Below are 15362 nucleotides of genomic sequence, written 5' to 3' on the forward strand. Positions count from 1 at the left end.
AGGAACCCAACAGGCCAATCATTGCAACTCTTGCCATCGTAAATGCAGTGAACCACACAACCATACTTGTGTGACTTGTTTACAGCTCTCAACAAATGCGAAAACAATCACACACACACACACACACACACGTAGCTGCAGTAGAAGACACCTACCCAGGTGCCATGTAGTCAGACTGAACCTGAAACTATGTGGTTGGGAAGCAAATTTTAACCAAATAGCCGCATATACACACAGTCATATATACATATGTATAAGTATGTGTGTGTATGTGTGTATATATATATATATATATATATATATATATATATATATATATATATATATATATATATATCTCCCTCCCTCTCTCTCTCTCTGGGAGAAAGGCACAAGCACATACACAGACATACACACGGCAGTAACTTCTGCCTACATATATATATATATATATACACACACACATACATACATATTATGGGCTCTGAGTTTCTGTCTGTCAAATCGACTCAAAGCTTTGGTCACCTTGTTATGTGATATCATGATAAAATTGACATGACAACATAAGTAGAAAGTAATGAACTAAATTGACCTATCTTTTTGGTTACCACTTTTAGAGAATTTCTTAAAATAACATCAATATGTCTGATATTTTACAACTTCGCCTTCATAAAAGTAATCAAGCATGAAATGCTGAAAGAGCTGTAAAGCACACACCCAACTGATATCGAAGGTAAAGTAAGTGACTAAGAAGCCGAGTGCTTTAATAGTTAAAAAAAAAAAGGAAGAACGGTAAGGTCATGCTGTGTAAGTATGTGATACTAATCACTGTCGATATCAATAACTTCAACTGTCCAAGTACAAACATGACATTTATTCAGTGGTGAATAATTTGGTGGGGTAACATGTACCTAGAAATAATCTACTTGACCTAAAACTGGAACTTGTCTTTTTGTTTGTTTGTTTTTAAGTTACAGGTGACAGAAACACAAAATGTAATATCAAGAGCATCTAAACATCATTTGTTGATAATGGAAAACTGTAACTGGGAAGAAAGTTCATTTAACCTCCTCACAAAAGGTGATGACAATCTTCTTAAAGAGTGAATCAGCTCAGAAGAAGCAGAGACTAAAATCAGTCATTTGACAAAGAGCAAAAGAATAGGGTAAGAATAAAAGGGAAGAAACTACTAAGAAAAGTACATAAGTTTTCATGTGGCAGTCTTTTACAAATCTGATCGAACAGCTAAAGTATATAGATGATACTAAACTTATATTCCACAAACCCGTTTAATTAAATAAATACTAAATAAGAAGTAAAGAAGATATCCAGAATTATTGGAATAATATCAAAAGCAGAAGTGTAGACTGATGATGATGATGAAATTTCTGTGAGACTTGCCTTGAAACAACTTCACTATGGTGAAGGCAAACTGTTAATCTAAAGAATTTTTTTTAATGTTTATTTACAAACCTTTGAGTCTGTGGCTTTTAATGCATTGGCTCCATCGCCGTTTTTAGGATCACAAGACCTTCGGGTCATTATCCAATCATCGTTCCAATGTTCATTTTCAATATCAGAACTAGAAAGAAAAAGAAAATATTCATTTAATTTGACACTAACAGTTTTGAAAGTAACCACATCAAATAGTATAAATTTAACTAAAATTTAACTTGATAGGTCAAATAAGGCATATTAAGAAATAATTTTAGACACAGACAAATAAGTTATAGACAAAGTATAAATATCATATATGATTATCAGGACTAAGAATCTCAAAAGCACCCTTTTTCCATAGAGATGGCATTACAAAGTCAGGTTAGTTAAGAAAACCACAGAATAGTAAAAGTACTCAGTACACTCTTGGAGTGGTTGGCATTAGGAAGGGCATCAAACTGTAGAAACCTTGCCAAATCAGATTGGAGCCTGGTGCAGCCTCCTAGCTTGCCAGTCCTCAGTCAAACTCTCCAACCCATGCCAGCATAGAAAGCGGACATATATATATATATATATATATATAACACTTGCTTGGAAACAAGAGAGAATTGGTAACAGGAAGGCTATCCAAATGTAGAAAATATGAGTCAAAAAATTGTAGCTGACCCATGCAAGCATGGAAAAGTGAATACTAAACAATGATGATGATGGATCATATACAAATACACATACTTTATACACACTCACACACAGACAGATTCCAACTGTCAAACTTGCCAGATGAATTATAAATGGCTGTAAAACCAGTGACTTCTCAAAATCAATTACTGATTCACTGTACTTGATAATTTCTCCTTGCTTGCATGTTTTCAAAAGATTTTAATTAATTTATTCTGTCCATATATTAATTATACAAACTTTAGCCATTTCTCCCTTTAGTCCTTGTATCCAAATGCCTTACCTCTAACCTAAGTTTCATATGGTTTGTGCACTCAAGCATATATGATTACACATACGATATATCATCATCATCATCATCATCGTTTAACGTCCGCTTTCCATGCTAGCATGGGTTGGACGATTTGACTGAGGACTGGTGAAACCGGATGGCAACACCAGGCTCCAGTCTGATTTGGCAGAGTTTCTACAGCTGGATGCCCTTCCTAACGCCAACCACTCAGAGAGTGTAGTGGGTGCTTTTACGTGTCACCCGCACGAAAACGGCCACGCTCGAAATGGTGTCTTTTATGTGCCACCCGCACAAGCCAGTCCAGGGGCACTGGCAACGATCTCGCTCGAAAATCCTACAGGAGCCAGTCAGGCGGTACTGGCAACGGCCACGCTCAAAATGGTGCATCTCATGTGCCACCCGCACAAGAACCAGCCCAGGGGCACTGGCAACGATCTTACTTGGCTTGCCGGGTCTTCTCACGCACAGCCCATTTCCAAAGGTCTCGGTCCGTAGTCATCGCCTCGGTGAGGCCCAATGTACGAAGGTCTTGCCTCACCACCTCAGCCCAGGTCTTCCTGGGCCTACCTCTTCCACGGGTTCCCTCAACTGTTAGGGTGTGGCACTTTTTCACGCAGCTATCCTCCTCCATTCTCACCACATGTCCATACCAGCGCAATCGTCTCTCTTGCACGCCACAACTGATGCTTCTAATGTTCAGCTTTTCTCTCAAGATACTTACACTCTGACGGGTATTCACATTGACATTACACATCCAACGGAGCATACTGGCTTCATTCCTTGCGAGCTTACGTATGTCCTCAGCAGTTACAGCCCATGTTTCACTGCCATGTAGCATGGTTGTTCGTACGCATGCGTCATACAGTCTGCCTTTTACTCTGAGTGAGAGTCCCTTTGTCGCCAGCAGGGGTAAGAGCTCTCTAAACTTTGCCCAGGCTATTCTTATTCTAGCAGCTACACTTTCAGAGCACCCACCCCCACTACTAACTTGGTCGCCCAGATAGCGGAAGCTATCGACTACCTCTAGTTTTTCACCCTGGAATGAGATAGAAGTTGTTTCCTGTTTGTTTGCAGTCTTTATTGCACCTGAACATCTGCCACAAACAAAAACTAACTTGCTAGTTAACCTGCCTTTGATGTTGCTGCACCTCTTATGTGTCCATAGCTTGCACCAGGTACATCTTATAGAGTTACTACCTACTCCTTTTCTACATACTGAGCAGGGCCATCTACCTGAAGGGGTTTGTGTTTTATCTACCTTCCTACTTATTAGGATTTTGGTTTTAGCTAGGTTGACTCTAAGGCCCTTCAATTCTAGACCTTGCTTCCACACCTGAAACTTCTCCTCTAGTTCTGATAGTGACTCCGCAATTAGGGCAAGGTCATCAGCATAGAGGAGCTCCCAGGGGCAACCTGTCTTGAACTCCTCTGTGATTGCCTGGAGGACTATGGTAAATAATAGGGGGCTGAGGACGGAACCTTGGTGGACCCCTACCTCTACCCGGAATTCATTGCTGTACTCATTTCCAACCCTCACCTTACTGGCCGCATCTCTGTACATGGCTCGCACAGCTCTCACTAGCCATTCTTCTATCCCAAGTTTCCTCATTGACCACCAGATAAGGGATCGGGGGACCCTGTCAAAGGCTTTCTCCATGTCAACGAAAGCCAGGTACAGAGGTTTATCCTTGGCTAGGTATTTCTCTTGCAACTGTCTCACTAGAAATAAGGCATCAGTAGTGCTTTTACCTGGCACGAACCCAAACTGCATCTCATCTAAATTGATTCGCTCCCTAATTAGTTGGGCTATGACCCTCTCTGTAACTTTCATAACCTGATCTAACAGCTTGATGCCTCTGTAATTATTTGTATCTAAAGCGTCCCCTTTACCTTTGTAGCAGTTGACTATGATGCTGCTACACCAGTCATAGGGTATGACTCCTTCGTGTATCACCTGGTTCGTAATACGGGTGACTAGGCTATAGCCAACACTGCCAGATATTTTGAGCATCTCTGCAGTGATTCCTGATGGGCCGGGGGCTTTCCCGGTCTTCATATATATATATATATATATATATATATAGATACAGTCATGACCATGTAATTATGAAATTCACAACCATTTGGTATAGGTGCAGTCTCACTGCTAGACACCTTGAGCAAGGGTCTTTTAAAACTACATCTTTAGGCTGACCAATGCCTCTTGAGTGGAATTGGTAGACAGAAACTGTGGAACCTATCACCTGTGTGTGTAAACATTAAGGGTACGTGTGTCTGTGGGGTGTTCAGCCACTTGCATGCTATTTTCATGAGCAGACCATTCTGTTGATCAGATCGAATGGAGCTTTGGTCTTCATAACTGACAGAGTGCCAGTTCTATGTAACTGTCATCATTGCATAAGCCCCATTACTCTTCCACCTTTTCATTCTAGTTTATTTTCTCCACACACTCTATCTTCTAATCACCCTCTTAATTGCACAGTTTTGAAAGAACAAAGATAACAGTACGGTTAGAATTCTTTCGTCTTATGAGGTACAAGGTAACCTCATTGGTGCCATGATAAAATGCACCCTGTTCTCTCTGTAAATCGGTTGGTGAACAGGCACAGCCAATGTAGTATCAATAGGACCTGTCAGTCTTGCTGAGGACATGACAAATTCCCTATTGTTGGTACCACAATAAAATGTACTCTGTAACAGCATCCAACCAGAGAAACTAAACATAAAAGCAAACTGTTTTACGGCCTGTGTAGCTTTAGTAACTCTAAATAACAGATAACTCAAAACACAACAATCTGTCCAACCCATACCAGCATGGAAAGCAGACATAAAATACTGATGTCACTTATATATGAGCAGGGAGGAAGAGGGGGAGAAAAGAGAACAAAAATTAACATAAGAGGTTCTACACCATATAATGCTTATATCACTACAACTCACTTTATTAGTGTTACCATCTTCTGATTTATAAAAACAACAGAAATAAAAACTTCCGTATTCATTTCACAATCTAACATCTCACTATTGCAAGTTACTATTTAAATGGAATGTCAAGCATAGTCTGTTGTACTAATAACATACCATAACATTGTATGTGTTAAAAGGGTGACTCAATAATCAGTCAAGCAGTAATTGTTTTTGGATTTTTTTTTTGTTTTGATTTATTTTTTTTCTCTCTTTTTTCTTTTAGAAGACACTGGTTTTACAGCCAATTATATATGATTCTGTGACTTTCTGGCATTTTGAAGCTTATCACTGTGAAAGCTAAGAGTACCAAAATGACATTAGAAAGTATGGAGTAAAGCTCTAGTTTAATGACACATACCCAAAAGGTAACACTTTTCTAATTGCTAATACTATGTAACTAATGGCTCTAACACCAGGTTTTTCAATGCTTGCTTAGTTTAAATAGTCTTAACCAGTCGTAGCCTTTTCTTGACTAACTATACAGAAATCATCATCATTATCATTTTTAATAACCACTTTTCCACCCTTACATGGGTCAGACAGAATTCATCAAGGCAAATTTTCTACAGATTTTCTACAGCCTTTCATCTCCACCCTTCACCTCTTTCAAAATAAAGTAATATTTCCTCACTGGCCAGATATTTTCATGGAAGACTGGAAACAAGAGACATTGCTTCTAAGACAGTAGCATTACATTTATATCTATTGCATGATATCAAGACAAGAATGCACACATACACAAACAGCTTCTTCCCGTTTTCATCTACCAAATCTACTCAACAATTCAGTTGGGCCCTGGGGAGGGACAGCGGGGTACAACAAAAGACACTTGCCTAAGGTTTGTATTTTAATGCTCTTTCAGCTATAGAAAATCTGTCTCAGTGAATTCTGTCCACACCATGCAAGCATGGAAAAGTGGACATTGAAGTGATGATGATGATTTTATGTAAACCAATGTAACTTGGTTCCTAAGAAACTGAAAGATCATTAAAATACAAACTTCATTGAAATGAATAAATGAATAAATATTGCACACCTAGCACTTGCTTTCTTTCTTGTGACCTCTTTGTCTATGAAAACACCGAGTTTAAATACACAAATGTATTGTTACGTTTAGTCTTACCTAAATCTTCAATTAATCAAACAAATATAAAGGATACATAAAGATGAACAAACATAATTTCAACAGAAAATACATGGTACAACATTACTTAACAAATAATGATAATAATAATAATAATACTTACTCTTCATTTTCATCACTACTTGAAGAATCCTGTTGTCCACCTGAGAGCTTCCATTTCTTGTAACGTTCAATCAAATCATGCAAATATGCTGTTTTCTTGGCTTTCTTAATAAATGGTGTTTTCAATAATTCTTTAGCAGTTGGCCTCTGAAGTAACATATTGTATTAGATACATTATTTACTTTGAACATATATTCGCATATTTTTTCTTTTATTATGGGGGACTTAAAATGAAAAATAAACAAAAACAAGAAAAGAAATGTAATCATAATTTGCTGATATTTTCTTTTTCTTTCTCTTTCTTAAATAATAAATAAAGAACAATGTATTTATTCTTCTCATGTTATTTTCCTTGTTGAGTAAGGAGTGGTTTGTTACAAATTCAGACATTTAATTGTTCACAAATGAACTTTTCTTCTAGTATGTACCTTTCAACTAAGTAGGGAAGAACCTATTTCAAGTAATGTTGACTGATATAGCAGAATTATGTGCTTTGTATTAGACTAAGTAAATATACTGACAATGTTTAATAGCTGTTGAGAAGAATGTAGGTTGAACTACAAAACTAGGGACAGCCCTGGCATTAAGTGGTTCTGCTGCAAAGAAGAGGAGAAAAAAATAGTATGGATTGAGGGCTCATAAGTGAATTGATGCATCCAAGTGACATCATGAAGAGTAAACCTTGCAGATAAGGCCTACCAAAACATTCACTCTCTTCAAGCCATAAGATACTTGTGGAAAATAGGCTACACAGAGAAGACATTGTACGTGATCAGCAAATCAAAAGAAGAATGGATGAGAAAAAAAATCTCCAATCACTATTTATAATCCATCTAATATTTTACTACTATCAAAAAGCACAAAGTTAAATTTGATTATAATTATAAGCTTCAAATGCTTTAGTTTGTACAATTATGTATATATTTGCATTCTACTAAAACAGATGCTTGTGGTTAAGAAAATAAATCCATGCCTCTGTTGATAAAAAGTTAGCTACATGATCATAATGAACTTAACATATTAATCAGATACAGGTTCAATCCCCACCCTCAAGAATGATATATATATATATATATATATATATATATATATATGACAGATGGTATGGGGCACCAGTGCATCAGCAAATAGATTCTGCAACTTATTTTGACACCATTTCAATGAAAACATACTGATACTTTCTGTGTGCTCATGTAAAGAATCTTACTGTTAAGGATAGACTATTATTTTGGATCTAACACTATGTTGAAGGAGAAGTTATAAGAAAGAAAGCTGTATATATCTCCCAATTTTGCCTTTAATAAAGGGTGATGTACAAAGCATTAATTAGTCTCTCTACTTTATTTCACAGTGAATAATATATATTACTTTAGTATTTCTTATATAAATATCTACAGGTTGAAATGTTAAAAATATTGGAAAGACACACATATGCAGAACATCATAAATACTTACATTTTCAGGTTCTTTATTCAAGCAGAGCTCCACAAAATCTTTAAAAGATTTACTGTAATTACCATACAATTGAGGAGGATTATTTTTAGGAATAAGGAAGAGCACTCGCATAGGATGCATATCAGAATTAGGAGGTTCACCTTTTGCCAATTCAATAGCAGTAATACCTAAACTCCAGATATCAGCCTAAAGGGAAATACAAAAACAAATAAAGATATAACAATATTGCAATTAATAAATGCAGCAGATATTGATGAATTTAGATTAATCTCACTCGGTGGCGAGACAAAATTTTACTCTAGTATCTTATTGCCCTACCTTGGCAAAAACAATTTTATTTCTAGTACACATAAGTATGTGATAAACACCTTTAAAAATGAATAGGTAAAACTAGCACAGGTGTGCATGTATGGCTGTGAGGTAACAAAGTTCTCTTCACAATCAGGTTGTTTAGACGCCACTGCATGGGATACAGCCTTTGGCTGACCACTGCCTTGTGAGCGGAATTGATAGACACAAACTGCACAAAAGCACGTTGCATGTGTGTATGCATACACACACACACACACGAGATACAAGTTGTGTCAACTGGGACTTTTAAGTTTTATCTGACTGCTTATTCACCTGAAGTCAATAAGATTCGAGGCAAATTTTACAATAAATTCAACTATTCTCAGTATCTAATCTCCCACCCCATCAGTAAACGTTCCATTGCTAGTTCTAAGCAAGCTTTAAAATAATAATTCCAATTTAATGTATGTCTGTATGTGTGTGTGTGTATGCAAATGTTGAGCCCATGTTCTTCATTGCCACTGAGCAAAAACAGTGACATAGTTAAGATTCTCATCATTCTTCATTATTTTAACATTCATGAGCGTGGCCGTTGCCAGTACCGCCTGACTGGCCTTTGTGCTGGTGGCACGTAAAAGCACCCACTACACTCTCGGAGTGGTTGATGTTAGGAAGGGCATCCAGCTGAAGAAACCCTGCCAAATCAGATTAGAGCCTGGTGTAGCCATCTGGTTCACCAGTCCTCAGTCAAATCGTCCAACCCATGCTAGCATGGAAAGCGGACGTTAAACGATGGAGATGATGATGATGACACACACATACAATGAACTTCTTTCAGTTTTCATCAATCAAATTCATTCGCAAGACTTTGGTCGGCCCAAGGCTGCAATACAAGACACTTGCCCATGGTGTTATGTAATAGAACCAGAAAAGTATTCTGTAGGAAAGCAAACTTCTTAACTACACGGCCATGTTTGCACCTATCAAGTAAAGAAAGGTCCCTGAGAGAACCAGTGAAATAAAAAGAATACCTTACTTGGGGAATCAAGTAAGGACAGAGGACAGAAGATGAGTATTTAGCCATAGGAAAGCTGCCTTAATATCTCTTGTCTAAGTCATTTTAGTGTGCAAAAACAGACATAAAAACAATGATAAAAATGATTAAAGACAAAGCAAAGCTAAAACTGAACAGCAGTGCCAACCATTTGAGATTTTGGTAATTACATTATCACATTTCATAGCACACCATATTAAAATGATTGAACTATCAACAGTGCATACTTTAATCTGTTCATTTTCTTTCTTTTCTTTTTTTTATTCTTAAGCATTTATTTAATCTTGTTAATGGAGCCTTTAAATTGGTGATCAAATATTTTTCCTTAAAATTTTGTAATTTTAACAGGATTATTGAATTACTTTTTTATTAAAAGACTTTAAGCGATTCATTAACTAATTTCTGTAAAAGAAAATAACGAACAGCTTTGTTTACTGTTTAATAAACTAGGATACAAACTACAAATATTTAAATGAATTTAATATCAGAAATAAAAGTAGAGACCTCATTTGCCTATCAATTTTTATTCAAATATCTTAAATATGACAATAATGAAGAAGGAAAATATATTAATTTCATCTCTATTCATGGAATAGATTTCCTTTTCACAGAAATATTTTTCTTTCTATCCCCAACTCTTAGTCCTAGTTCAGTTCAATAGGTTCTATCGTAAATGCATGGGATCAACCCAGTTTTTAAACAGACATACTACATACTGTCAGAAGTGACTGAAAGGGGCTTCTAGTCATAAAATAATGCCTGAAAAGTCTCATTTAACCACAAGCCAGCATTGGAAAACATGGGTGTAAAAAAAATATTGACAGTGAGATGAATTCAAGGGGAAAAGGACAAGTGTTTCAATCCTGTTTCCTTGGATTCTGGATCTTACTCCATTTAAAATAAAGCTGCAAGGGTAGAAACAATTGGGAGTTAGAAGAGGCAAATGCTATGAATCGGTTTAAAGGTGAGTGGTAACTAGTTAGATGTCGAGAAAAGCAGAGATCCTTAAAGGTAGAGGATGGAAAACTAGAGTGTTAATATATGCTGTCTGCAACATTGCATACAAAATATTTTCAAAAAAAAAATGTTTTAAAGTAGGAATTATATGAAATAGGCAAACACTACACATGACAGTACATATAAAAAGGAAGACTTCCTTTAAAAATACAATCAACACAAATTACTTGAGATTATATTTAAGAGCTAAACAACATTGTGCAGGAAAGGTATAACGACATAAAAGAGCTAAAGGAACATGGGTGCAAAAACCAAGTCATTCTTTCAAATAATCACAACTGGCTGGGAACTGTTCTATTATATTCAATGGTTTTTCATAAGAAACTTTTGCACATAAAAACTGAAATGAATACTTTTCTTAAAAAGATAATTACAAACTCTGTATATTAAATACTTTCACATATATAAATAACTCCACCTCAGTACATAAAGGATATTAAATGTAGGTCAAAGGAAAAATTAAAAAGCATAAGAAGTAAAGAAAAATGAAATCTAACATCTTTTAAAGCCCAGGCATAATATTTTCTTTAAAAATTGAATATTACATATATATATATGTATGTGTGCATCTGTTGTACAAACCTTTGTATCATAAGCAGATTGTTTGATGACTTCTGGGGCCATCCAAAAAGGAGTGCCAACAAAAGTATGTCTAAAATTAGTAGTATTTGTCAACTGTCCTGCTACACCGAAATCTGCAAGTTTCACATCTCCCATTTCAGATAATAATACATTTGCAGCTGAAATAAAAGAAAGAAAAGAAAGAAAGATTGATGAAAATCTTTTTTCTGAAAGGACTAGTTTGTAATCTGTATGAAACAAGAAATTTCCTTTTAATATTTTTGATAGCAGCCTACCCAAGACTGACCCTGGTTCTCTGATACAAACTTTCTCTTCTAAAGTGATCTAAATTACAAACTTCTATTAAAGGCTTATGCTAATTTATGTTCCAAAACACCAGCTTAAAAATTATTTTACAAAATTCTTTATCATTTGCTAAATTCATAGAAACAAAGGCAGTGTATTTCAACAGAAATATAGAAAGAAAAGGATTAAAGGATATATGAAAATAAACCCCCTAAGTTAGCTAAAAGTAGAAAAGAGTAGTAAACATATACTGGAATATAAGAACAAATGATTTAAAGAAATAATTTAGATTCTATTATCTTTATTCCATTTTGTAATCAATTGATCACTTTTGTTTTAATGAATTATATATCATTTTATTTAAACTTGCATAAATGGATGGTTCTGCAAATTAGGATAATTGCATATAAAATATTTCACTATAACAATTGGATGACCTTTCCAAATATGCTTCAAATAAGCAGTATGATACACTTTATCTAGAAACATAAGTGTTGAATTACAAATAATTCTTTAAAATATGATAGATTAAGCAAGTAGAGTTAAATCTCAAAACATTAACTTAGGAAAAAGAGCTGGGCACAGTATCCACAACTATAGAACATTCAAAATGAACCTAGCATTTATAACACTGTATTTCTACTACAAAATCATCATCATATAATGTCTGTTCTCCATGCAGGTATAGGTAGAATGGTTTGACAGGATCTGACAAATTGGCAAGCAACATCATGCTCCAGTGTCTGCTTCTATAGCAGGATATTTCCTAATATCAATAATACCGACTTCTTCAGAGTACTGGATGTTTTTTGTGGTAACACCACTAGTGAGGTTACCTTGCAAGTTACAAGGTAACTTTAAAGGTGTGGTTCTATGAGTAACTCTCAAACATTCAATTTACTATCTCCATGTCATAAGAACTACTTCATTCTATTCTGATGTGAGAGAATTCACCTCAGCATTGTAGATAATAGAATGGTTAGCTCAAATTCCAGTTAACTATCATATTTCACCATAAAATCTCTCTCTCTCTTTAGGGGCTCTGCAGCCAGGTAAGTGCAATAGAAGTTCAATGTGCTATTCAAAATATCCAAAACCAAGCAACAAAGACATCTACATTAGCAAGGTATCCTAACCTTTTAGCCAGTAGGCCTTTATTAGTAAAAAAAAGCATATACTGAATGACATGTTATGAAAACTATTGTTGGTCCCAGCAGGGTTTGAGTCTATAATATCCAGGCACCAAATAAGTGATAAAATACCCAATCCGTTCCACTTTCAATGCCTACACTGTCATACCAAATGCTTCTCTAGAACTTAATCATGTGCTGGGAGTTATGCAGTCATCTGGACAAAACACTTTGCCCACTCACAACTATTGATCTTATAGATTTCATCTGTTAATACTGAAGGTCTTAATTTTTATCACAATTAAAAAGATTAAATAGTGGTTTGCCAAGTCTGCCATAAAGTAAATTAAGAGTTATGTGAGACAAGTGGGATGCGGCAAATAATCAATAATAACTTGACTGATAGCAGTTAATTTATTTAGAAAAAAATAAACTCTCAACCAAACAGATTTAACACTAACAAAGGGATTTCTTTTAACCCTTCTGATACAAATCAACCTGAGACTACCTTTGATTTTATGATACGAACCTCCATCTGAAAGTGATCTAAATTAAACCCTCCCATTGAATTTCATGTTAATTTATATTCCAAACACTGGTTTAAAAATGACGAAGTTTTTTTTAATAAATTCTGCACTGTTTTCAACATTAAGGCAGCATATTTCAACAAAAATATAGGAACAAAAGTGTTAAAATTTCTTTTCAGATTTAAAGTACACAAAAGTATTTTCCACTTAAAATTAAAATATGTAACAAAGAATGGTTAAGCATTGGTTAAGTTGTTAAGTTCATTTTTTAGTCATGTGGCTCTGGATTTGATATCACTGCACAGCACCATGGATTTTTTCTATTGTAGCCTCAGGCTAACCAAAACCTTGTGAACAGATGCTGCTAGATGTAAAACTGTGAGAGAAATAGTGCCTAACTAAATGACATAGTATATAGGTCCACTTTACTAAGTACTATGGTTCATTCAAATCTATTATCTTCTATTCTATTAATGCTTCTGAGTCCCACTACATGGTACCTTGGGCAAGTGTCATTCTACTATAGCTCTAAGCTGATCAAAGCTTGGCAAGTGAATTTGAGAGAGGAAAACTGAAAGAAGCTAATCATATAAATACATGCATATATGTGTGCATGAGTGTGTTAGTGTCTCCTTGTTGTGACATTGTGCAATACTTGTAAACAAATAGCACTATCCTTCAGTTCCAATCTTCTGTGAACATATGTCTAGCCATGGGGGAAATATTACCTTACTTGGAAACAGGTGAAGGTTGGTGACAAGAATGGCATGAAGCTGTAAAATATCTGCCCCAAAGAAACCCGTCTGACTCATGCAGGATGGAAAAGTTGATCCTAAAGTAATGACACTAATATTGGTTGGCATCTAGTTTAGTACTTTATTGTTCCAAACACAATTTAGACCATGATGAATTTCTTTTAGCTATTAAATAGAAAGAACTTAATACCTAAACAGGATATTTAACTGCTAAACTTTGGGCACTAATTAAATAGTTACTTCTGAACATAACAACTGGCTATCATAATCATTACTATTATATAGGTGCATATTTCAATGGTTGTGTGGTCTGGAATTGTCTGCAGATTATCAACTGCAATTCTTTCTCTGGTAAGTAATTAGCTAGATTAATCCAAAATATTTATTTCTGTGTAGTCCTCTTACATTGGTGAATCACACATGTTATGAACACATATCACCCAAAGGAGAGAGGCAGTGCTCTCCTATGAGGAAAAACAACAATAATCAGATATTAGGCTTGAACCTGCCAGGACATATTAAGAATGAATAGATATGTTATTGTTTGGATTCCTGCTGCTCTGCACACACCCCAGGAATTAGTATCTGTTTGACAAGTATCAGTAAATAATTTGTTTGTTGATTTATTTAAGTAAGAGCTCATGTTATATGCTCTTGCTAGATTCATTGGTCTGCTGGGATAACTGTGACAAAGGAGACACACACAAAAAGTTAAAACATTGCAGTGTCTTAAATTCCCCTTACACTGGTGAATTGCATGTATTACGAATGCATATTGTCTAAAGAACAGAAGTGTACTTCAATGACAACATGCAGAAGCAATCAAATATTCACATTCAGAACTGCCAGAACATATTATAAATGAATAGATCGATTATTTAATTTGAGATAATTTTTAAATGAACTATTCTGTATACCAAGTAAATAATGCTTAATTTTCACCTGCCTGTACATCATAGCTCAAATTAACTGTTTAGAAACTTCTAGAAGTATCCTCTCTGAAGTATATCGCAAGGGTTTCAAGATAGAAAAAAAGAAGATGGTTGAAAATGGAACCTTATTCAATGAAAGCCCAAATGAGATCCAAATCCTTCATTGAATTTACTGCTGTATAATTCTTAATGTACCTAAATGTGGAATCAATTACTACTTGAATCATTTGAACACACCTCTCTTAACATGGCAAAGCAAAAATCTGAAAGTCTACAAGTTAGGTACATAGGCATACATGATTTTATATATTTTGTACTCTTGGCAACAAGAGTTTTTTTTAAATATACAAATAAAATATGATATTGAGATTTATCATGTTTCATCAGGCAGTATTATCATCACAGGATTATGTGTGTATGTTACATAAGGAAATAATCTGATTATAAATCATTTCTAAGAATGAATAACGGAATAAAATCTTCAAGAATACAGATAAAAACTAAAATAACTAATACACATACAAGGAAGTTGATAGTAGTATATCTAGTGACATAAACCTGATAAGCTTTGAAGCAGGTAGTAAGTAACACCATAGTATTATTAGCAGATTAGCAGAACACCTCTAAATAGTTTTACATTGTAAATGTAATTTTCCATAATCTCTATTTATCAAACATTTTCTTTATCTACAGTTTATAAATATCATCATTTTAACATCAACTTTTCCATGCTTG

At 35.0% G+C, this 15362-nt stretch overlaps 1 protein-coding gene across 13 annotated transcripts in view; it reads right to left on the minus strand.

Annotated features, from left to right (window-relative positions):
* LOC106868038 (serine/threonine-protein kinase 26) overlaps positions 1–15362 on the minus strand; it is a 152744-nt gene that overhangs the window by 19127 nt on the left and 118255 nt on the right. For all 13 annotated transcript variants that reach the window (XM_014913146.3, XM_014913144.3, XM_052970743.2 and 10 more), the window contains 4 exons: positions 10999–11156; positions 8055–8240; positions 6601–6746; positions 1453–1561 (listed from right to left, as the gene is read on the minus strand). In XM_014913146.3, the coding sequence (XP_014768632.1) occupies positions 1453–1561; positions 6601–6746; positions 8055–8240; positions 10999–11156 (599 nt within the window). The remainder of the gene's footprint in view (positions 1–1452; positions 1562–6600; positions 6747–8054; positions 8241–10998; positions 11157–15362) is intronic.

This window comes from Octopus bimaculoides, chromosome 9, assembly GCF_046866305.1.
Source record: "Octopus bimaculoides isolate indiv1 chromosome 9, ASM4686630v1, whole genome shotgun sequence".
Classification (NCBI taxonomy): Eukaryota; Metazoa; Mollusca; class Cephalopoda; order Octopoda; family Octopodidae; genus Octopus; species Octopus bimaculoides.